Source organism: Macrobrachium nipponense, chromosome 1 (assembly GCF_015104395.2).
Source record: "Macrobrachium nipponense isolate FS-2020 chromosome 1, ASM1510439v2, whole genome shotgun sequence".
NCBI classification, from domain to species: domain Eukaryota; kingdom Metazoa; phylum Arthropoda; class Malacostraca; order Decapoda; family Palaemonidae; genus Macrobrachium; species Macrobrachium nipponense.
In genome coordinates, this window is record NC_087200.1 from 132997272 (window position 1) to 133021765 (window position 24494).

The 24494-nt window shown below is 35.6% G+C and overlaps 1 protein-coding gene across 1 annotated transcript in view; it reads left to right on the forward strand.

Annotated features, from left to right (window-relative positions):
- Window positions 1-24494, forward strand: part of LOC135219649 (uncharacterized) — a 49504-nt gene that overhangs the window by 15326 nt on the left and 9684 nt on the right. Inside the window, exons 7-12 of the mRNA XM_064256582.1 lie at window positions 5547-5593; window positions 6888-6967; window positions 13012-13183; window positions 16697-16870; window positions 17454-17584; window positions 24345-24475. Coding sequence (XP_064112652.1) covers window positions 5547-5593; window positions 6888-6967; window positions 13012-13183; window positions 16697-16870; window positions 17454-17584; window positions 24345-24475 — 735 coding nt within the window. The remainder of the gene's footprint in view (window positions 1-5546; window positions 5594-6887; window positions 6968-13011; window positions 13184-16696; window positions 16871-17453; window positions 17585-24344; window positions 24476-24494) is intronic.

The following is a 24494-nucleotide window of genomic DNA, read 5'->3' on the forward strand; positions in this document are numbered from 1 at the left end:
GAAAAGAAAATTCTAAAAGATTTTCCCTACCTTCCACGAGAATTTTAAATTTACTATTTACAACCCCTTGTGGGGCCTCGTTTACATGGCAGTCGTAAATTTTACCAACTTATATAGGCTTTTCCTAATAAATATTTATTTTATTTTATAAAATTATAATTGCTGTTCACACAATATCAAAACACATAACAAATAAAAGCAATAACAAATACTTAGCATATTTGTTGAAAAATATTTTCGTTAATTTACTGAGACTGAAGATTCAGTAACCTTTTTTTTACTTTTATGTCTTTTCTAATATTTCTTTGCAATTTCCTTTGTAAAATTACACTTACAACCGACATACTATCGTAAAAGACAAGAACAAAAAACAACAGCAACCCCTATGTATATTTACGAGCAAATTTACAAAAAGGCGTCATGTGAGAGAGAGAACATTCGCCCTTCAAGTCACAAGTACTACTGAAGTCCTGAGACGCCCACACTCGTGATCTTAGTATAAAAGTTGCCATAAGTAAATTTATGGACTATAAAAGTATTGGCACACTCTTTCCCTCCCGATTCTTTCCAAATCGATGGCATGTAATATTGTTTAACTACAGGATCAATCCATCCACCACCCCAAACCTGTTATTACTGCTCCCGAGGATCAATCCGTCCATTAAGGGTTAAAGGGCACCTCAAAAACTAGGGATTAGACACTAGTATCTGTCATTTTCGGTTAGTTGTACACGTCAACCCATTCCCACCCGTTTTTCACCCCACTTCCTATTGGGCTAAACTTGAACTTGGAGGGCACTGGAAGTGTCACTATTCCTCTCAGCAACCTCAAAAAATATGGATCAGACATCAATATCTGTCATTTTCGGTTTTTTTTACATGTCATCCCCTTCCCACCCCTTTTCACCAACCTCTCCTTCCTGTAAGGGCCGAACAAGGAAGTAAAGGACATCAGGAGCATCACTATACATCTCAGTGGCCTCAAAAAATATGTATTAGACACTAATACATATCTGTCGTTTTAGGATATTTTTACGTCACCCCCTTCCCACCCTTTTACATATTATCAGTTATGGAAAATAGAGATAATTATGTGAATTAATATTTCTCGTTGGGTGATGGTGTATGGCATTTATTTGACATGATTTCTTTTGCTAAGAGTGATTACATTTCATGTCTTGGGTTTTCCAATTCATTTTGCTTTTATCTTTTTATCAAGTTAGCGTTTTGGGAAATAAAGGTTCTATTTTTGGATATTTTGGAGTTTGGTTTAGCCTCAGTTTAATGACACTAGGTTTTCTTAAAGGATTTGTCAAAATATTCCTTGTGAGAGGGCTCACGTTACGGAGTTTTCCTTTTAGACAAGGCTAGAAATGGGCGGTGTAATAGTGGTGGCATTGTAGTACTTAATTAGGGGCAATTAAGTCGCAAATGAGGTGTGACATATATATATATATATATATATATATATATGTATATATATATATGTCATAGTATTATATATATATATATATAAATACATACATACATACATATGTATATATTATATATATATATACATATGCATATATACATACATACATATGCACTAGCTGACCAACGCAGTGTTACCCGGGAAAACTCTTGCTGAAAACCGATGAACTCTCTCTCTCTCTCTCTCTCTCTCTCTCTCTCTCTCTCTCTTCTCTCTTCTCGTCTCTCTCTCTCTCTCTCTCTCTCTCTCTTTCTCTTCCTTTCCTGTTAAGGTAATTGCTTCAGTTACATTGCCCAAGGCCATTTTTAACATTTTATATTCATAATAAAATAATATTAATATAATATATAAATAATATTATATATATATATATATATATATATTATAAAATATATATATGTATAGAAACATATATATATGTATATATATATTATAGTATATATATATTAAAATTTATAGAAATATAATATATATTTATGTCCCATGTTATATATATATTCATTTCTATATATATCTTATTATATATATATATATTTATATATATATCTATCTAGATATATATATATATAGATATATAATATATATATATTTAATATTTAATATATATTTATATAATAAGATATATATAATATTAAGATATATTTTATCTGTATGTATGGTATGTCATATATATCTCTAATATCATATATAGCTATATCTCTCATCTATTATCTTATTATATATCTCTATATGTGTGTGTGTGTGTATATAGTATATATATATATGTATATATATATATATATATATATATATATATATATAGTATATATATATATATCTATATATATATATATATATATATATATATATATATATATATATATATATATATATATATACATATATATATCTATATATATATATCATATATCTATATAGATATATATATATATATATATATATATATATAGATAGATATATATATCAGATAGATTAGATAGATATACATATATATATATATATATATATATATATATATTATATATATATTTATATATATATATATAAATATATAACAAATATATATATATCTACATATATATATATATATATATATATACATATATATATATATATATATATATATATATATATATATATATATATGTAGATATATATCTATATATAAATATATACTATATAATATATAATATATATATACATATTATACTATATACATTTATACTCTATATACCTTATATATATAATAATATATATATAATATATATATATATATACAAATATACTATATATACATAATATATTAATATATATCTATATATATATATATATATATATATATATATTATATATATAGCTACATAAATTTTGTAAATGTAGGCATCAGTTTGTTTATAATGCAGGTTTCGTCGAACGATAGATGACTGTGAATTTTAACTATTTTCATATTGGTTCTTTCAAATGTTCTGTAGTCTCTCTTCACTTCACTACTGGAAGTTTCTAGAACTACAAAAGAAAGGCACTAATTAATAATCCCTCTTGTTTCTGTCTGCATGGCGAGCTTTCGGGGTGTGCTTCGTCCATAATCATGCCAGACTAAAATATTTACATCATTTCATGAACCAACAAACATAACAGTTATAAATAATTGCAACACGTTGTTCAAATATTACAATTGTCACGTACAAATTCTTTGGCTTCTTACAGAAATTCCATGACAATTGTAATATATACATATATATATACATATATATATATATATATATATATATATATATATACATATATATATATACTATATATAATATACATATATATAATATATATACATATATATATATATATATATAAATATATAGTATATATATATATATATATATATATATATATTGTGACAAGTATCCTTCAGATATTTGTTAGATCTTTTTTCTCTTTTTGAAACTTGAGAGAAAATTCAAATCATGAAGGAAACTGAAAGAAAGAGAGGAATTGATTCTTGTAAAACAGAGTAAACCGTGTTGTTGTGATGTTGTGGTAATCCATGAGATATTGTGACTTAGCTTTGTCCCTGTTGTTTCTTAACGATGTCCTGAAGATCAAAACATGAAAATGTCATTTCAATTTCTTGTCAAACTTGATTTATTGCCTGTCATACCTTCATCATGGACATTGCCATTCCAAATCCAATTAAGACACCCACCTTAAGCCAATAACGACCTAAGATTTGAGGAAGGTAGAAAATTTGAGGGACCATCCCCCCCTTTCTGCTGTTGTGCTCAGTCCCCAGTCTAATTTCTTGAGAGTCATTTGAAGGGATCAATCCCGAGCGTCGTTAAAATTCACGCCCTCACACGTGTGGTTCATATGGCCTGACCTCTCACCCTGTCCTTTTTGGTCGCAGCATCTCATGCCTGCATTGCCGCCACCGCACACCTGCATCTCCGCCCTCCAATCCAACCCTCTCAAACTCAATAAGCACCTCTTCGTATTCTTTCCTATATACCTGTTAGGATTAGCAGAGTTCAAAGGACCAAAGGAGATCGCCATAGTTTTGACAGATGTCAGACAAGACATTTCCGGCGACTCCTGTAACCAGGTATAAATATGGTCTGGTATGCCCCATCAAACCGCATTTCCCCCTAGCCAGTTATCAGGGCATTGCCCCTGATGAAGCAATTTTATGCCTGAGTCCACGACACGGTAACCAGCTCCGGAATTCTGAAGTTTTGGTGAAAATGTATGGCTAGTTCCTCTTCTACTCTACCGTCTGGAATCCGGACTCTGTCTTGACGTCCGACCCTGGCATCCCACTTGGAAGCTGTCACACCTGATGAGGAGCACTCTTTCATTTGTTCCCCGGTGAAGAACTGCAAGAGACCAAAGACCTTCAGCTGACGCCCTGGCTCCATTCCTTGTTCCAAACTGTTCTCCTATTCCCATGCTCCTATTATCCCGTCTCTCCTCCAGAGACTCTCGCATGTGATGTTGATTGTGCAAGTTGTAATATTTGTGAATTCATTGTGGAAGTGTTATCAGATCTATGTTGGTCATGCTGATAGTAATTTCGTTGTATTAACTTTTCATTTAATGTTTGATATATCACGTGTTTTGCATAGTTTTCCTTTAGCATTGATCATTCGCGTAAGCTTATCTACTGTTAGTATCTGTGTTACAATGTTATCTGCTCTGCAGATTCGTATAGACTTCAATGTGTACCGTCTTCTGTAGTTCAACAGTGCCACTCAACGTTTATTGTCAGTGCCATTCTTGGGACAGTATTCCTGAGATTCCATTGGGAGCAAACATTGCATACAGTGCTCCACCTATTACGTTGTTATTACTATTATTATCCATGTACTCATGCACCATGTTTAATCACTAGATTAATGTTTTTTGCTTGCAACCCAGTGGCACTTTGTTCTTGATATTGTACATAATTTCTAGTAGTGATTCAGTTTCACGGAGTCAGTGAGAGTTCCTGCAAATTTTACTCCTCTGATTAGCTTATACCTAGAATTATACTTGTAAGTGGACATATTACGTTTACCTTAACACCTTTTTTAAAGTAATTTTTGGAGATTCTTTTAAGGTACTTACTTTCCATTTTCTGATCACTAGTGGTGGGCCACCTCTAGTCAGTTGTCTTTCCCAAAAAGGCATTTCTAGAGTTGAGCCAGTTTCCCCAGATTTTCCCGAAGTGAAATTATACACCCCGGTATATATTTATATATCAAGAATAAAGGGCCTTTTAAAGCACTGCTTTAAAGCTGAGGACTATGTTTCGATGGACTTACTTCCACCCTTATCAAACAGATTCGCTGCTTGATGAGGGTGGAAGTAAGTCCACCGAAATATAGTCCTTAGCTTTAAAACAGTGTTTTTTAATAGGCGTTTTATAATTGAGACGTATCCTGTTTTAACAGAAGAATTTATTTACACGCACACGCATATACGTATATATATACACACACACACACATATATATATATATATATATATCTATATATATATATATAATATATATATATATATATATATATATATATATAAATGTTCAATCTATATTTTTCAGAATGCGCTGATTTGCGGCCTGGATACCACCAGTGTGATTGTACAGACGTAAGTATAGTAGACATAGAAAGCCAAAAGCTATGATATGGTACTCATGTTTGTTGAAAAAAGATATTCAATACGTTGTAATTTTCATTTGCAAAGAATATCGGTCCCTATATTAACGGCTTCACCTGCAAATAGCAACTGAATAGATTAAGTCTTCAGAAAGCGAGGTCATTAATGGGTCGAGTTATAAAAAAAATTAAACTTTTTAAAAAGATTTCTTTGCTATATAGGTTATGGATGGGTTGAGTTCTAAAGAAAATTATGCTTTTTAAAATGGAATTCCGTACTACATCTGTCGTAACATCCCTCAGATATAAGTTGCACAGATAGTTGCGTGTATTCAAATCAGTCTAGTTCAAGATATAACACTGTATTGCAAATAAACGATACAGGCCATTAGATCACCAAAGTACCTTTCATATACGCACTTATAATAGTCTTCATTGGCGAATCGTGTAAGAGAGAGAGAGAGAGAGAGAGAGAGAGAGAGAGAGAGTTACAAGGATTAGATGTCTCGAAGACTTATTAGTCCATCCGAGGAGAGAGAGAGAGAGAGAGAGAGAGAGAGAGAGAGAGAGAGAGAGAGAGAGAATCCTAAAGGAAACTACTGAACACGAGGAGACTCCCCCCAACTCTACCAGCGATCACAAAGGGAACTACGGAACAGGAGACCACACACACACACATACACACACATTAAAATCGATGACGGCATTACGTAGATGAGGTCACAGAGTGCAATACAGTGATAACTGGAGAGACTGAAATCAAATGAGCTGTAACGGAACGTGTCATTTCCTACTAGTCAAGGAATCAAACCCGAACTAGTGCATTGCACTTGCACATACACACCCACCCAACCTCGCACGCACAAACACACACACACGCACACACGCATACACACAAACACACACACTTAGCATAATATGAAACCAAAACCACAGAATTAGTAAAATGCTAGAACTGGCGTGAAATAACTTATATTTCTTGTCGATGTTTCTGAGCAGTTAGGAGCATCAAACGGTGATCGCCAGAGTGGATCAGTATGATATTACTTGCCCAGGTCAAGTGTTTTAGCTAATTAAGAATGATCTTAAACTCATTTAGCAGTAATGAAGTCTACATTGTGACATAAAAAGAAAAAAGTATGAAACTATAATTGTGACAGTTACGGAAATACATAACCAAGGAAAGGTTTCTAAACACTCATAGGTGAATAAAACCTGCAAATTTTAATGACTAATTACTTGAATTATTCTTCATTTAACTCCATCTTTTTCCCACTTCTTTTTAGATGGGACCTGGCAAAATTTGTCTTCGGTGCAGCATTTGTGAGACCTGTGACATGGAATTCTTCGCTGTGCATAATTTTTCGTAAGTATTAAGTGGCCAATTGTTATGTTATATATTATATGAGTCAAGAGACTCTTATAATCACCATACTTTTTTTCCCCAAAGGAGAGGAGGCTCCAGAGGCCGTAACCCTCTGGTTCTAAGTAAGTCTTCAGTGAGGTTGTCCTTCTCTACACTAGGATAAACTTATCAACCCCATGTGGGTGCACTGTAGGCTTTGCAAGCGCCATTTCGGACTTGCTGCAACCCTTTTCATTCCTTGTACTGTACCTCCATTCATATTCTCTTTCTCCCATCTTACTTTCCACTCTCTCCTAACAATTGTTACATAGTGGAACTGCGAGGTTTTCCTCCTGTTACACCTTTCAAACGTCCATACTGTCAATTTCCGTTTCAGCGCTTGTCCATTGGCCTACATTATGTATTACATTCTATTCCATTCAACTTATCACAGTCAAACAATTTACAGTTGACCTAATTCACTGAAAAAGTCAGCTTAGGTTATACTGGATTTCTCTGGAAAAGGGACCAGTCTTCCTCCAGTGTGAGGGTTCTTGAGTCTCGCACTGGTAGGGAGAGACCGTCAACAATTTGAGTCTGGTTTCTCGAGGAGGATGGTTGCATAGGAGTGGAGATTTGTAGAAGATAAAGTATCGAGACCCCAATGGAACATTTTTACAGAGGCCATGAGCAGTGCGTGGCTGTGGAGGTGACCATATTAGCTGGCTATGGAAGTTTTGTACACACAAACACGCACGCATATAATATATATATATATATATATATATATATATATATATATATATATGTATATATATATATATATATTATATATATATATATATATACATCATATATATATATATATGTATATATAATATATATATATATATATAGTATATATTTATATATATATCTATATATATATATATATATATATATATATATACATACATACATATATATATATATGTTTAATATATATATATATATATAGTATATATATATATATATATATATATATATTTATACATGCTCATATATACCATATATATATATATATATATATATATATATAATATATATATATATATATATATATATATATAATGTGTGTACAAGCATACTTGAGTATGGGGACGCATTCTGTCCTTTAACCATTTATTAAGCGCCGACGTTTCGTATCAGCTTGTTACATTTTCCAGGCTGAAATTGCGAGTACACATCAATTGCGTATAAGCAGTGAAAGATATACACATTAAATGTTTATTAACACCATAATCAAAAACCTATTTAAAAGTTTTTATTATTAAGAAATGCAATAAATAAAGAATGAGAACAGAATAAAAACAGAAACACAGAGGAACAGTGAAATGGCCAAGAGCCAATCCAGAAAAAAAGAAAACAAAACACCTACCCACAGGTGAACAAAAAAGGAAAGGCTGGTGTAGGTGCTGACCGGTTTCAGAAATGTAGCTGAAACCGGTCAGCACATACACCCAGCCTTTCAGTTGGGCACGAGAGAGAGAGAGAGAGAGAGAGAGAGAACGTGTTTCTATAACAGGTTAAGAAAATATTTTGAAATTAATTCATTCTGTGTGATTTTGCCTCTCTGTCTGTGTATGCAAGCTTGATGTATAATATCTGCGAACCAAATGATATACTGATAAGATTGTGAAGCCGAGAAAGTAACCCAATTAATATATATATATATATATATATATATATATATATATATATATATATATATATATATATGACTGGTAAAAATGTTCTGTAACAACAGAATTCCATCTAATAAAAGGAGCCCATAAAAACACCAAAATATAGAGAAAAAAGTACTATATTTCAGAGACTGCTGTCTCCCTCTACAGGCAGATGAATGAGAAAAGTTTACAGAAAAGGTGGTATTTATACCAAGAGGTCCATCCACAGGCAAGCCAATTTAGGTCACCCCAGCTGATAATCTTCCTTTAATCTTCTTAAGTGTTGGTTGAATGAAAACCTTGTTTATCGTATCTGAAATCCATGCTCCTTTTGAGATGTTCATTACCTGCCTCTCTTTTATTAAGGCCGATTCCATCATTTGACTCTTGTACCGGCAGTTGCTGCTATGAATTACACATGACAAATTCCAGTTTATTCTATGGTTATGTTCATTTATATGGTTGAAAATAGCCGAGTTCTGTTGTGCATACCTAACTGACCGTTTGTGTTGTATTAATCTCTGGGGAAGTGATTTACCTGTAAATCCGATATAAGATTGGTCACAGTCCTGGCATGGGATTTTGTAGACCCCAGCGTCCTTGGGAGATGTCTTTTGTTGGACGTTAATCAGGGGTTTGGCTAAGGTGTTTGGGTAAGTCAATGCAAAAGGGTTAGATTTTCCGAGGGGGTGGGTTACTCTCTTAATCGTGTCCAGGTGAGGAATTTTTATTTTATTGTTGGGTGTGTCTCTGGTCTTGTCTTTAGGGGGTCGGTAGAAAATTACGTTTGCTTTGTGAATTGCTTTCTCAATTATATGGTCAGGATACTTTAAAGACGAAAGTTGCTTGCGAATTAGTTCAAATTCTTTTTCCAGGAATTCTGGGGAACAAATACGTAAGGCTCTTAAGAACAGGTTGCTAGCTACACCTATCTTGATAGTAATGTCGTGATAGCTAAAGTAGTGAATGTATGAAAGTGAGAACGTTGGTTTTCTGTATATGGTAAATTTGTATTCTGTCGTGTCTCTGATTATTAAAACATCAAGAAAAGGAATTTTTTTGTCTGTTTCCCCTTCAACTTTAAATTTGATGCTGGGCACTAATGCGTTTAATTTTGAGAGGAATTCATTAAAATTGCCCCACCTATTATCCCAAAATGTTAGGATATCATCCACATATCTCATCCACAGCATGTTTTTTGGGTTTTATTGCATTTATTACTGTAGTTTCAAAGTATTCCATGTATAGATTGGCTAAAACAGGACTTAAAGGACTACCCATACTTCACCCAAATTTTTGCTTGTAGTTTTAAATTTAGGCTTATCCTTTGCCCTTATGCCAGACCGCAAAAACAACCTAGACTTCATAGTGGCTTTTGATAAATTCATATCTGACAAAAACTACAGCCGTGAAGAGATATGTTTAAAAGGAGTGTTACTAAATACTTTAACTGATCTACATAAGAAATATCCCGTTACCAGAAGATTCATGATAGCCATCCACTCACTAAAAAAGTTAGATGTTATAATAAGTAGATCCGACAAAGACGGCAAAATCGTAATAATGGACAAAGACTTCTACCTCGACAAAATCAACCAGCTCCTTAGCGACACAAACACTTACGAAAAACTGACGAAAAATCCCCTCCAAAACGTTCCCACAGAATATTTTCGGAAGGTAAGATTAATTGGCCAAGACAAAAAGAGTATTGAACTATTAGAAAAAATTTAAAGTAATTAATCCTAAATTACCCTACTTTTATGGCCTTCCCAAAACTCACAAAGGCAATCTTCCATTCAGACCCATCGTTTCATGTGCCGGAGCTTTCAATTAAAAAATTTCTAAATGGTTAGCTGGCCTCCTTTCCCCTTTTTTTAGGCCCTTTTGCTCCCAGTCACATTAAACATTCGGAAGATTTTTATCACAAATTCAGAGAAGCACATATACCACTTCACAACATAAAACTTTTAAGCCTTGACGTAGACTCCCGATTCACAAAAGTACCAGTACAGGACGTTCTTCAGTTTTTAAGGGAAAAATTATCCTCCTATTCAGATCATTTCCCATTGGCGCTTGACAAAATAATAGAGTTAGTTGAATTATGTGCATCTAATAATATATTTTCATTCGGGGAATCATTCTACAAGCAAAAATTCGGGTGTAGTATGGGTAGTCCTTTAAGTCCTGTTTTAGCCAATCTATACATGGAATACTTTGAAACTACAGTAATAAATGCAATAAAACCCAAAAAACATGCTGTGGATGAGATATGTGGATGATATCCTAACATTTTGGGATAATAGGTGGGGCAATTTTAATGAATTCCTCTCAAAATTAAACGCATTAGTGCCCAGCATCAGATTTAAAGTTGAATGGGAAACAGACAACAAAATTCCTTTTCTTGATGTTTTAATAATCAGAGACACGACAGAATACAAATTTACCATATACAGAAAACCAACGTTCTCACTTTCATACATTCACTACTTTAGCTATCACGACATTACTATCAAGATAGGTGTAGCTAGCAACCTGTTCTTAAGAGCCTTACGAATTTGTTTCCCAGAATTCCTGGAAAAAGAATTTGAACTAATTCGCAAGCAACTTTCGTCTTTAAAGTATCCTGACCATATAATTGAGAAAGCAATTCACAAAGCAAACGTAATTTTCTACCGACCCCCTAAAGACAAGACCAGAGACACACCCAACAATAAAATAAAAATTCCTCACCTGGACACGATTAAGAGAGTAACCCACCCCCTCGGAAAATCTAACCCTTTTGCATTGACTTACCCAAACACCTTAGCCAAATCCCTGATTAACGTCCAACAAAAGACATCTCCCAAGGATGCTGGGGTCTACGAAATCCCATGCCAGGACTGTGACCAATCTTATATCGGATTTACAGGTAATTCACTTCCCCAGAGATTAATACAACACAAACGGTCAGTTAGGTATGCACAACAGAACTCGGCTATTTTCAACCATATAAATGAACATAACCATAGAATAAACTGGAATTTGTCATGTGTAATATATAGCAGCAACTGCCGGTACAAGAGTCAAATGATGGAATCGGCCTTAATAAAAGAGAGGCATGTAATGAACATCTCAAAAAGAGCATGGATTTCAGATACGATCAACAAGGTTTTCATTCAACCAACACTTAAGAAGATTAAAGGAAGATTATCAGCTGGGATGACCTAAATTGGCTTGCCTGTGGATGGACCTCTTGGTATAAATACCACCTTTTCTGTAAACTTTTCTCATTCATCTACCTGAAGAGGGAGACAGCAGTCTCTGAAATATAGTACTTTTTTCTCTATATTTTGGTGTTTTTATGGGCTCCTTTTATTATATATATATATAGATATATATATATATATATATATATATATATATATATATATATATATATATATCTGTGTGTGTGTGTGTGTGTGTATCACACCACCACAGGAGAAAAAATTTGTGTGCGTGTACGTGTGTGTGCATCTTCGTCAGTGGCATAAAAACGAAGCTGAAACCGGTCAGCACCTATACCCAGCCTTTCATTTATTTCACCTGTGGTGGTGTGATACACACACACACACACACACACACACAGGTATATATATACACACACACACACACACACATATATATATATATATATATATATATATATATATAGATATATATATATATATATATATATTACTTGGGTTACTTTCTTGCCTTCACAATCTTTATCAGTATAACATTTGATTCACAGATATTATACTTCAAACTTGCATACACAGATATAGAGGCAAAATCACGCAATGAATTAATTTCAAAATATTTTCTTAACCTGTTATAGAAACTCTCTCTCTCTCTCTCTCTCTCTCTCTCTCTCTCTCTCTCTCTCTCTCTCTCTCTCTCGTGCCCAACTAAGATTATGACCCAGATCTGCTTGAATACTGAGAACAGTCTAGGCTGCATATATTTTTGTTTTTATTTCTTCTCCATTTTTTTTATTTATTAGAGTAATTTCTTCGTTTTCGTGTATAGTTCAGAGAGAAAATATGAAAAGCACTTTTCAAGTGCAGTTAACAGTTAAGTGTCTTTTTGAAGCGTGGAACTGCATTTACCTACTTCAACGCATGAGTTCGGATTCTGTCAAAGTTCAGAACTCCAAAGTTCACAACGCTTAATTAATAGACCACGTTCTAAGACCCATTTTTGCCCGTTCGATTCCAATTTCTATTTACAGGACTCATTCAAATTATATACTTAGAAAAATGTACTGAACTTCATTAATATCTCCACGTAGAATGTCTATATTTACATCTTCCACATCTTTTAAGTATTTATTAGTTTTCTTTATCTCCCATACAGGTCAGTGAGTATATATTTATACATGGAGTTCCCCTGCCCAAATTGTACGATGAACTTTGCAGCAGTCTCATACGGGTTCGAGCAGTATGTCAAGGGCCACGTCACTTGTCTGAATCCATATCCAAATGTTGTCCTGCGCCCATACCCATTTTCGGAAATCATAATTGCCTTGGTGAGTTTTATCTTGCATCTTCTCTAAGAAATCAACGAACAATGATAATCTTCATTTACTTTTTATGCCCAAACTTAGATACAAAGACTAAAGATATGTTATCTCTTCAGTCTTCTCAAATTGGAAGTTCACTGCTGAAAATGAAGAAACAAGTTTTAAATAAATTCTGTAAACTTGTCATAAAATTGTTTCGAACCACGCTAGGCTCACAGGCAAATAGGAGCCTAAAAAAAACAGCACTCTCGAGCAGAGAGGGCTGTTTTTTTTTTTTTAGATTAAAGGATGACTTTAAGTAGCTCTTTAAAAACTTATAACCGCTTACACGTACAGAGGATAATTCATTCTTACTTCGTACATTCTTCAAGGAAAACAAGGCCAACGAGAAAAAAATCATCTTTGATGAATATTTCTTTCATTTTTTTTATAATGAGACGGCCAATACTCAGGTCCCTTTTTAATGCACTTTTAATGTATTTTCGAAAAGATAAAAAAAAAGTTATCTTAGTTTTACAAGACAACTGAGCTGATTAATACCTCTCCTAGGGCTGGCCCGAAGGATTAGATACTTTTACGTGACCAGGAACCAATTGGTTACTTAGCAACGGGACCTACATCGCATTGTGGAATCAGAACCACATCGAGAAATAAATTTCTATCACCAAAAATAAATTCCTATGATTCCTTGTTGGCAGAGCGGGGAATCGAACGCGGACCCTGATATCGGTAGTCTAGCATGTAACCGACTCATCGAACGAGGAACTAAACAGAAGAAGCAATATTATGCTTCTCAAAACTCAATTTCTTATCAAACGTTACACTTGTAAACTTAAAAGAACCACTAACACTGACAACCGCGCAATTTAAATGTAAATCTAGATGCAAAGGCAAAATTGTTCTGGATAAACTATCATACTTGGGAGTTTTAGAAGGGTTAAGCTTGATGCCCGAAAGCCCATGAATATGTGCCAGATTTCTGCAACCTCTTCAATTTATTATAACAAAATGGCGAAAGGTCATCCTTTCTTAATTTTCGAAATGCGAAGGCCCAATCAGCATCTCCCCATTTTTAAAAAAGCCAAAGCTAGTTTTACATCATTCTTTTCAATTCTCTTATGAGTTTTCGCCTCAGGTTTACAAAAGTGTACAAAAGCCGAAGAAATTTATAAACACCGAAAGAAACCTTCTAGCAGTTCCAGAAACTGCTGCCCTAATAAAGACCGAGGTCTTACAATTCGAATGCACAGCATCCCACGGAAGCACTTACAAGAGGGTCGTGAATGCCTCTTGGAAGGATGTGCCCACTCAGTGGCAGATAATCCCCAGTCTCTTGGATCAAACAGCAACCAACTCTTGGTGTGGTTGGGGATAAGGACTGGTTATGCAGCACAGATAACACATTTATCATGGTAAAGGAATGGTTACCTAATGAAGAGTTATGAGCCTTCTAATGGTACGAGATGTCTCTTAAATGGGACATCACCAGCATCTCCTGGCTCCAATAACCATCCCTCGCCGCCTTTTTTTGTGTAGAGTTGAGGAAAAAGCATTAACTGTACTGTTGGAAAGAATCTTGGGATAGGTAAGAGAACACTAATGTGTTAGTCTGAGGGTTGTATGCTAATTCCGATGATGACAGGTGATATGGATTAGATAGTGAGTGCATGGGGGTCCAGGTATGAGAAGAATGAGGATACTAGTGTTTATGCGAGAGCATGAACCTGTTTCTAGCTAAATTTGAAGAATATGAGAGTGATTGTGATAGGTGATGGAAGGAATAAATGTAGATAAGTAAGCTTGTAGATTTACGTCTGAAGAGAGGCTAAATTTTTGGAAACAAAATTTTCCAAGAATGCTGTAGAAAGAGAAAATGTGAGGAAAAGAGATGTTGTATTTTGAATCATAATGAATCATAAATGTAGAATAAATAGACGAGGAAATTGATGGGTACAAGACGAGGAATGTGTGGCTATAATGATTAGAAGAAGAATGGTTAGAAGCACATCTGATCATTATTTGGTTGAGGCAAAAATTATGATAGCAGCAAAAGTCAGACAAAAGGGTGAAAATGTGACTTATCTTAGTTGAGAAAAGTTAGATTGGTGAGAGAGAAGTGAGATGGATTTACGAAAAAGACATTGGATGAAAAATAGACTAGCATAAAGGCACAAATGTGGGAGGAGTAGATAAGAAGTACGTAAGATAAAAAAAATGTAGCCACAGAGTCAGCAAAGACTTATTTGGTCACAAAGGTGGGGAGAGGAAATATTAAGAAAAAAGACAGTGAGTAGTGAGGAGAGGAAACAAGAGATTTACTGAAGATTTGAAACCAGAATGCAACCCACGACAGAAGAGAAAATTATGTACATAACGATGGCAAAGGTTGTCAAGATGAGGTGAGAAAGAACGCGCATTCAAGTCATGGAAATAGTGGCGTGAATAATTATGAGCAGGTTCTTTCAAGCAGCGCGAGTGGAAGGGAACATTGGCGATCAATCAACAATGTTTCAGAATAAGTTGCAAGTCTATAAGTGGAAAGAAATCTCAAGTAAAAACAGACCTAGGGCGATGGAGAGAATATTCTGAGGATTTGTTAAATTTGAAAGTTCGATTTCCCGCTCTGCCAACGTGGAGTCAGAGGAGTTTGTTTTTGGTGATTAGAAGTGAATTTCTCGAAATAATGTGGCTCGGCTCCCACAGTAAGCTGTAGGTCCCGTTGCTAGGTAACCAATTGGTTCCTAGCCAAGTAAAAAATATCTAATCCTCCGGGCCAGCCCTAGGAGAGCTGTTAACCAGCTCAGTGGTCTGGTTAAACTAAGATATACTTACTTTTTTTGTTGAATGTGAAGGATAGAAGAGAGGGGAAACTGAATAATGCAATAGAAAGGATTCATTTAAATTTGAAAACACTTGTGGAAGTGACTACAAGGCGATGGGATCACCAGTGAAATGCAGCAGTATAATGGTGGAATTGTGGTTAAGTGGCACACCAGGGTGCGTAAGGTAAATCAACAGGAAGAGAGAGAAGCTATGAAGGAATGGGTGAGAGGAATAACGGCTAGTGTATAATGGTAAAGGTGATAAATGAAACAGTAAGAAATACTCTGCTTAATTTAGCAGGGAAAGTGCAAGGTAAGTAAGAAAGGCGAGAAAAGAGGATGTGAGAAGTTTGTCTTGCAACAGTTATGTGAGACGTTTGAAAATCAAGGAAAAAAGGCTACATATAGCTTAGATGGACCAAGAAGAAACCTGTGATCGAAATGATAAAGAGGCAAGGTGGAAAGTGTTGAGGAAATAGGCAGAATGTGTTTGTGTATGCATTTTTATCACATCACCTTGACATTTTTTATTCTGAAACTTTAAGGTGCAAACGTCTTTTAATATCTAATCTGCACTTCTACGGAAATAATATTGAAGGGGAATTATATATGCGTTTAAAAGAAAATGAACCGTGAACACTAAGCAAACGTTGCATTTTCTAAGTCAACATGTGAGTTTGTTTTTTTTTCTTTTCAGTTCTGCCCAGTAGATCCAAACTTCTTCAACATCTGTCAGATCTTCAGTGCGCTCATCGCTCAAGGAAAACGTTCTCCTGTTTTCGCTGACGGGGATCTTCCATATGAATCGAGAGTAACGCCAGGAAGTCTTGTAATTCTGGTTAATCAAGGCAACGCCCCTGGCACTCCCCACGTGAGTATACAATGTTCATTTATTTTCATGCCCTCCGAGTCTTATGAAGGAAAATGACTTGTCACATTGGACATTTTTAAACAACGAGGTTACTTATTACTTACTGTTAGCGTCGTCCTTAGGGAGTATAACCGACACTGGGCCGTTCTCGGCTCATCGTATGTAGAGTATAAAATTTAGGCCAAAGTCCAACTGCTGCGACCTGTAAGGTCATCCAGCGCTGAAAGGGAAACTGAGAGTAAAGGCGTTTTAAAGGTGAAATAAATGTTAGGAGAGGGGGGAAAGTAAGACGGAGAAAAGAGTAAGACCAAAAGTACAGTAAAATTGAAAGTGGTTGCACCTAGGGGCCAAAGGGACGCTCCGGGGAACCTTGAGTGTTCTCAAGTGTAACACAATAGTTCCAGGTATTCTCAGACTCAATTTTGTCACGATTCTTATTCATGGCTTCACGACGAGACCAAACAAAATAATGTCGTTATTATCCATAATCGAAATGTTCAGCTCATTCCAGTCACAAATATAAAATTAAGCAGATGATCAAGAATTCCGTTAGTTAATAACATCTCCTGACTTCCATTTTCAGCCTCCAGTCAACCTGAACACACTTTCTCACCCCGAGACAGTTATCAGCTTGACAATCAACGACTCCCAGTGCGACTTCTTCTACCAAAGTCAAAACTTGAACCTGACTGTCTTCACCCAAGTGGAGGAAATGTGAGTTCTTCTTCTTCTTCTGCTTTAAACCGCGGATTTCCCTCCAAACAAATACTGAGCAGCGGCAGTTTCAGACGAATCCTTTGCTTCTGAACTATAGTAGAGTCACATCAACCGTGCATGTGATGTCTAGGCCAGTCCCTTACGACGCTCTTGATTGGGTGTTGATAAGCCAATCGCAGGGCTGGAAACTCTCAGTCTCTCGAGAGAGTTCACATAGGCAGGATGTATGTTCCACCTCTCCTGAGGGATACTGGTGAAAGACATTATCCCTCAGGAGAGGTGGAGCATACGTCTATAACTGAGCAAATTAATCATTCGGCACTGGTTAATCAAAACTAAAACAAGTGACAACACTCTTACCTTTTAGTTGCTGACTGTCTCCCACTGCAAACGATATCAAGCTAGGCTAATGAATTCTCGTAAATACAAAAATATGCTTTTCATTTCCCAAACTAGCTGAACATGATATGGAACAAAGTGATTAAAAGACGTCACATTAAGAACTAAGTCTGACCCACAAAAAGACTGTAAATTGTCATTCTATTCTCCTGAATTAGACTAAGTAATCACTCCCAAACTCCCAAATTGTTAATTACTACATTTCAATAGTCAAGTCTTTTAGAGAATCCCATCTCTAGTACAATGCAATAGACCCATCAAACTTTTGCATAAGGCAAGCACCTATATCCTCCTGGCTGGCATCGGTCACTAATGTGAATGGTTTGCTAAAATCTGGAAACTTTAAAATGGGGATATTCTTTAACGCGTCCTTAAGCTTTTGAAGACTCTCCGACTGGGGTTCCTTCCATTGAAATTGAACGTCTTCCCACAATACATCTGTTAGGGGAGCTGCTATATTAGAAAACCCTTTCACAAACCTCCTGAAGAAACCGGCGATACCCAGGCTTAATCTCTTTCTTTGATCTGGGGGTGCGAAAATTCTCTATTGCTTTGACTTAATCGTCATTTACTCTAACCCCTTCCTTAGATATGACATGGTCTAGATATGTGATTTGCTTTTTCAAGAATGAACACTTAGCCAGCTTAATTTTCAACTCCGGTAATCTAAGCCTCCTAAGTACTTCTGTAAGCACTTCCAGGTGTTGTGCGATCGTGTCTGTTGCTACTAAAATATCATCCATATATACAAAAAACATTTTTACCCAATAACCCGTGCAAAACTGTATTTACCTACCTGGTAAAAGTCATCGGACTGCCCGATTAACCAAACAGCATTTGCGTAAATTCATAGTGTCCCTTGGGCACTGAAAAAGGCGTATATTCCTTGCTACTTTCACTAAGAGGGACCTGCAAAAAACCCTGCGCCAAATCAATTGAGCTATAAATATTATGTCGCCCGATTTCATCAAAAAGATCTGGTATGCACGCGACTGGATAACGGTCAGGGATTGTCTTTTCATTTAAACGTCTAAAATCGACGCATACACGGACAGAACGTCCTTCTTAGGCACTGCTAACAAGGGAAAGTTGTATGGAGACACACTAGGCCTAATGATTCCTTCTTCCTCCCATCTATTGACCACTTTCTCTACCTGTTCTCTGATTTTGAAAGGTATGCGGTATGCAGGAATATAAATAGGTTTTGTGCCACTCTCCAAATTTACCTTATGCTCTAACACATTAGTCAATCCCAATTTATCACCTTGTAAGGCTACTGTATCCCAAATTCTGCCAAGAGCTCGCTTATTGCTTCAACATGCTCACTATAATCCGCATTAGCTAAATGTTCTCTAAATATTCGTTTCCTTGATTGCATTTCTGCCTCTGATAGCCACTGAACCACTATCGCTACTCCAATCTTGGAGATCCAATACGTATGTATTCCTTTGGTATTTCCTAGCTGTATCATTACAGTTTAATAATTCTAACCATGTAACCCCATTTTTTGATACACTGTTCACTGATGCCGTGCTGATAATCCCTCTGAGTTTCTCGCTATTTTCAATAACACACACATCCGAGGGTTTTCTCATTTCCCTCAATTTGACTTCTACCATAGTCTTTGAACCTGGCATTAACACAATATCCTCTGATAAAACACCTTTATATTTATGATTAGTACCTCCCCTTTTCACAATCCCATAAACATCACCACCCATGGTTCTCATTACATCTACCCCATTGTTAGTATCAGAAATAACATCAATATTAGTATCAGTATCATCACCCATAATACCATTGTCACATTCACCACAATTGGTACCACCGTGAACTCCAATATGCCGCATAGCATTCCCGCAGTTATTCCCTGTATCACCAGTGTGGCTTTTAATATTACCACATCCCATAACCCCAGTATCATCACCATTAGCATCGCCAAACACATCCCCTTTTCCAATAATCTCCATATCCTCAGTTCCAATCACGTCCTCATACGGAAGAAAAACACCAGGTATCCCAACTGTTATCCCATTAACACCCGCATGGATCGAAATCTAGTGTCTCCTACATGCAGGATGACCCAGCAAAAATCTGTTGCCTAACGCAGTCCCTTTTATAACTAAAATTGGTTTTATTAATACTCTGTCACCGAGAGTAAACTGTATTTAAACACAACCCAGGGTGCTTAATCTATGGGCTTGCACATTATACACTGTCTCTGTTGAGGGTTTCAAAGGGTAATGGGAGAACATGGATTGATACAAATTGTGATCCATCAAGTTCACGCTAGCGCCAGTGTCTATAAATACTGGGATATCAACGTCCTCTACTGTTGCGTAAACTATAGGCCTGGGCTCTTGGGCGTCCCCCACGAGACCACAATGGCACGTACTAATCATTTGTACCCTTTTTGTTGATCGGCCTTCCAAAAATTTAGCCGATCTCTTTGCCCTCTTAAATGGCCTTGGGAAGTTCTCATATTATAACTCTCAGAACTTTGAGGTGTAGGCCTCGCATCATTCCGTATCTGAGACGGACAAGATTGCCAATAGTGATTCCCACTCTTACACATTCCACAATATTTAATTCTACACATTATCTTTGGGTTCCTTGGTTTATCACAATTGAAGCAACGCAACTGCTGTTGCCTTTGATCGATCGATCTTCTGTTATATTCAACTTTTGCACACAAACGGGGAGAGGAAAATTCTGTCTCTTTGCACCCTATTTCTCGGGGCGGTCCCATTAAAAAATGTACTATCTACAGTGGGACATTTCGACATATTTTTCTGAATTTGGGCATCAATTAATTTTTCGTCTGATGTAGGTTCAATCTTTTCATCAAAACTATCCACTATTGCATCCGGTATGTCATGCAAGAGCATCGTAAAATGGATCAGTTTATGTAAATTGTCAAGCGAGACACTACCCCCTTTAAACCATTTAGATGTTTTCAGTTTTTCTATCCATTCTGCCGCTGAGTCAAAAAGTTTTGAATTATGTTCTACGAGGCTAGTTGTGCCTTTCCGTATTTTATATAGTCCTCTGAGATCTCTCATCATATCCCCGTGTTCCTTTGAGCCATAAGCTGCAATTAAAAATACTTGCAAATCAGCCCATGTCTGACATTTTGCATATTGAAAACTCCTGCAACAATAGGAAAGATCACCCTTATTGAAATCTAACAAAGCTTTCGCTTCTCTGAATGCCTTTACATCATCTGTTATCCCTTTTGCGCTTAAATGATTATTTACACCTTCAATAAAAAAGATTTGTACTAGCTGCGAAAGAACACCATCCACGACTCCACGAAATGGACTCACGCACGCACTAACATTCGTAACGCGATGAAGCTGAGCCGTCGTACTACTTGCATCTGCCATTTTGCTCTCTTTACGAAAGCTCTTATGCTTATGATTCTCCCCGACCTCAATAACAGTAATGTATTTATACACACACAAATCCCAATCCAGAAAAATTAATACAAACACACCCCAATAAAAGATAAAAAGACAAAAAACAAACATGCACTGCGCCCAGTAAATCACCCTATGAACAGCTGTTAATATTAAATACAAGGTCGCACCAGGAACAACAAAAAAGACAGGGAGAAGATAATAAAAAAGAAAGAGTTTGAGAGAGGAACCGCTTCGTTCAGTAAACAATCCACCCGCTTGTCTCTCTCAGACACTCACCAAACAACCCTCTCTCTCTCTCTCTCTCTCTCTCTCTATCTCTCCATCATATATATATATATATATATATATATATATATATATATATATATATATATATATATATATATATTGCTGAGCATATTCGACCATTCGGCACTGGTTTAAATTAAAATAAAATAAGCGGCAACTCTCTTACCTTTAGTTACTGGCTATCTCTCTGCAAACGGTAACAAGCTAAGATATAAGCTGGGCTAATGAATCCTCGTAGGCACAAAAAAAATACTTTTTATTTCCCAAACTAGCTAAACATGATGTGGAACAAAGTGATTCAAAATTATATAATTTAAAGAACTAAATCTGACCCTTAAAAGACCGTAAACTCCCATTCTACTCTCCTGAATTACATTAAAACTAAAACTCACAATCTATTTGTTTTACATTTAAATAGTCAAGTCTTTTAGAGAATCCCATTCTCTTGTATAATGCCATGAACCCATCAGATATAAAGAGACATATTTGTTACATTCCCCAACATATAAGAAATATTAAATAAATGTATACACACTACACTTCTCTCTCTTTTCAAAGGGCAACTTTTTCTAAGTCTTTTAAGTTACGTTACCTTACGATGGGTGTGTCCTCACGACCTCCAAAATTTTTCTGTCTTATCACTGACAAAAAGAGAGTGTCACCTTTCTCTAAGATCTCGGGCTGCTGGGCCCATACATTAAACGCACAAACCCACACACACATCCGGTCACACCTTTGAAATAGCATAGCAACTGAGAGTCTCACTCAGGCTGTAAAGGGTCACCAGCCTTATATTGCATGATCATCAATTCGGCCTGTCAAATATTGTCTCCAAGCGGAGAAAGCTGAGATCTAACAATTCACCAATATATTTACTTTTTCTTTTAAGATATATATATATATATATATATATTTATATATATATATAATATATATATGATATATATCCTATATATATAGATATATATATATATATAGATATATATATATATATATATATATATATATATATATATAATATATATATATATATATATATATATATATATATATATATCTATATATATATATAGATATCTATATATAGTTATATATATATATATATATAATATATATAGATATATATTAATATATATATAATATATATATAGATCGATATATATATAAGACTATATACATATAGAGATATATATAAATGCACACACACATGCACATATATATTTGCATGCGTGTATGCTTGTGTAATGTAATTGATATTTATATCTGGCTTTTAGCATATTATTAATATTGTTATTAAACATGGTTAATATACCCTATTGCAAGGCTGTATTATCAAAAGTACTTAGTGGTACTACTGCATTAATTTTATGAAACGTTTACTATATTTTTCTTTACTCTATTTTACTTATCATTCTGTCATATGTCTTGTAATGGACTACTTTCTTGCAGACTATCAGTATGGACTTAAGGGAGTTCTTTGGTATTTCCAAATTCGGTGTAGCTTCACTGGTATTAGATATCAATGATGCGACCTACAACTGCATTTGCCGATATGTTGGGCAAGAAGGAAGCAATTATGCCTGTGGAAGCAGTCCTTTTAAGTTTGGATTGAAATTTACGGAAGCCAAAGAGCATTAAGTCTTTTAGCCAAGTAATGTTTATACCCCCGGTTGGATGTTGATTATGTCTTGATGGTCCTGTGGGTATAATCAAATCAAAGTCACCCAGGCAGGTGGAATTTAGGGCTTTATAATACTCTTCCGGCGGTCTTTTTGATAGCTGTCTACAGGATAATGTAGGACCCTGTTTGTTTGTTTGTGTGGTGCTTTTACGTTGCATGGAACCCGTGGTTTTTCAGCAACGGGACCAACAGCTTTGCGTGACTTCCGAACCACGTCGAGAGTGAACTTCTATCACCAGAAATACACATTTCTCGCTCCTCAATGGAATGGCCGAGAATGGAACCCGCGACCACAGAGGTGGGATGCCAACATCATACCAACCACGCCACTGAGGTGCTTTGTAGGACCCTGAAAAACTTGGAATAATCAATTAAGATGTTGCACAACTTTTGCTGATACTCTTCAGGATTGATAGCAACCAAGGAGGTAGCTTTGTCTGCCAAATGACAAATGATGTCTTAGTTGTTTTTCAGTTTCTCAGCTGCTCCCAGGAATTCTTTATTCATCAAGTTGCTTCATGTAACCAGCAACTCTATCAGTGAGTGCTTTAGTAAGGAACAGAGACTTGAGAGCCAGTTAACCTGACAGGTCATCAGTCCTGAAAAGTTTAAACCTTATCTAGAAATAATTTGATCACCAGCTTTGTCATGAACAGGTTAAAGTATCCAAATGATATGCATGTTGAAAACCTAAGAATGGCCTTTGTATCCTCTGTAAGATGGTATTTTGTTCTGTTGTATTCTGTCTTTTTGGAACCCTGATTTTTAATTCGTTTTTCTTTTTTTGCTTTTGAGGGAAATCAGCTTCCCTTGGACGGTCCTTCGATTACCAATAGTAATTATACCCTTCCTAAATTGCCACAATAAACAAAAATTCTCTCTCCCTGTTAAGATTAAAAACAACAATATTTTAGATAGTCATTCCATGATTTCACACACAAACTTGCTTTCTTTTTTTACATTACAGAGATCTATATTTGTGTAACGTAACGTTGCCTTGTGGGAGCATCATCATCAATTCGATAAACATCACGGAAATCACCATTCGTCTTCCAGACCCTTCGAATTGCAATCCTGGTTGTGTAGTCAGTAACCAAGGTAAGATCATCATTTTAGA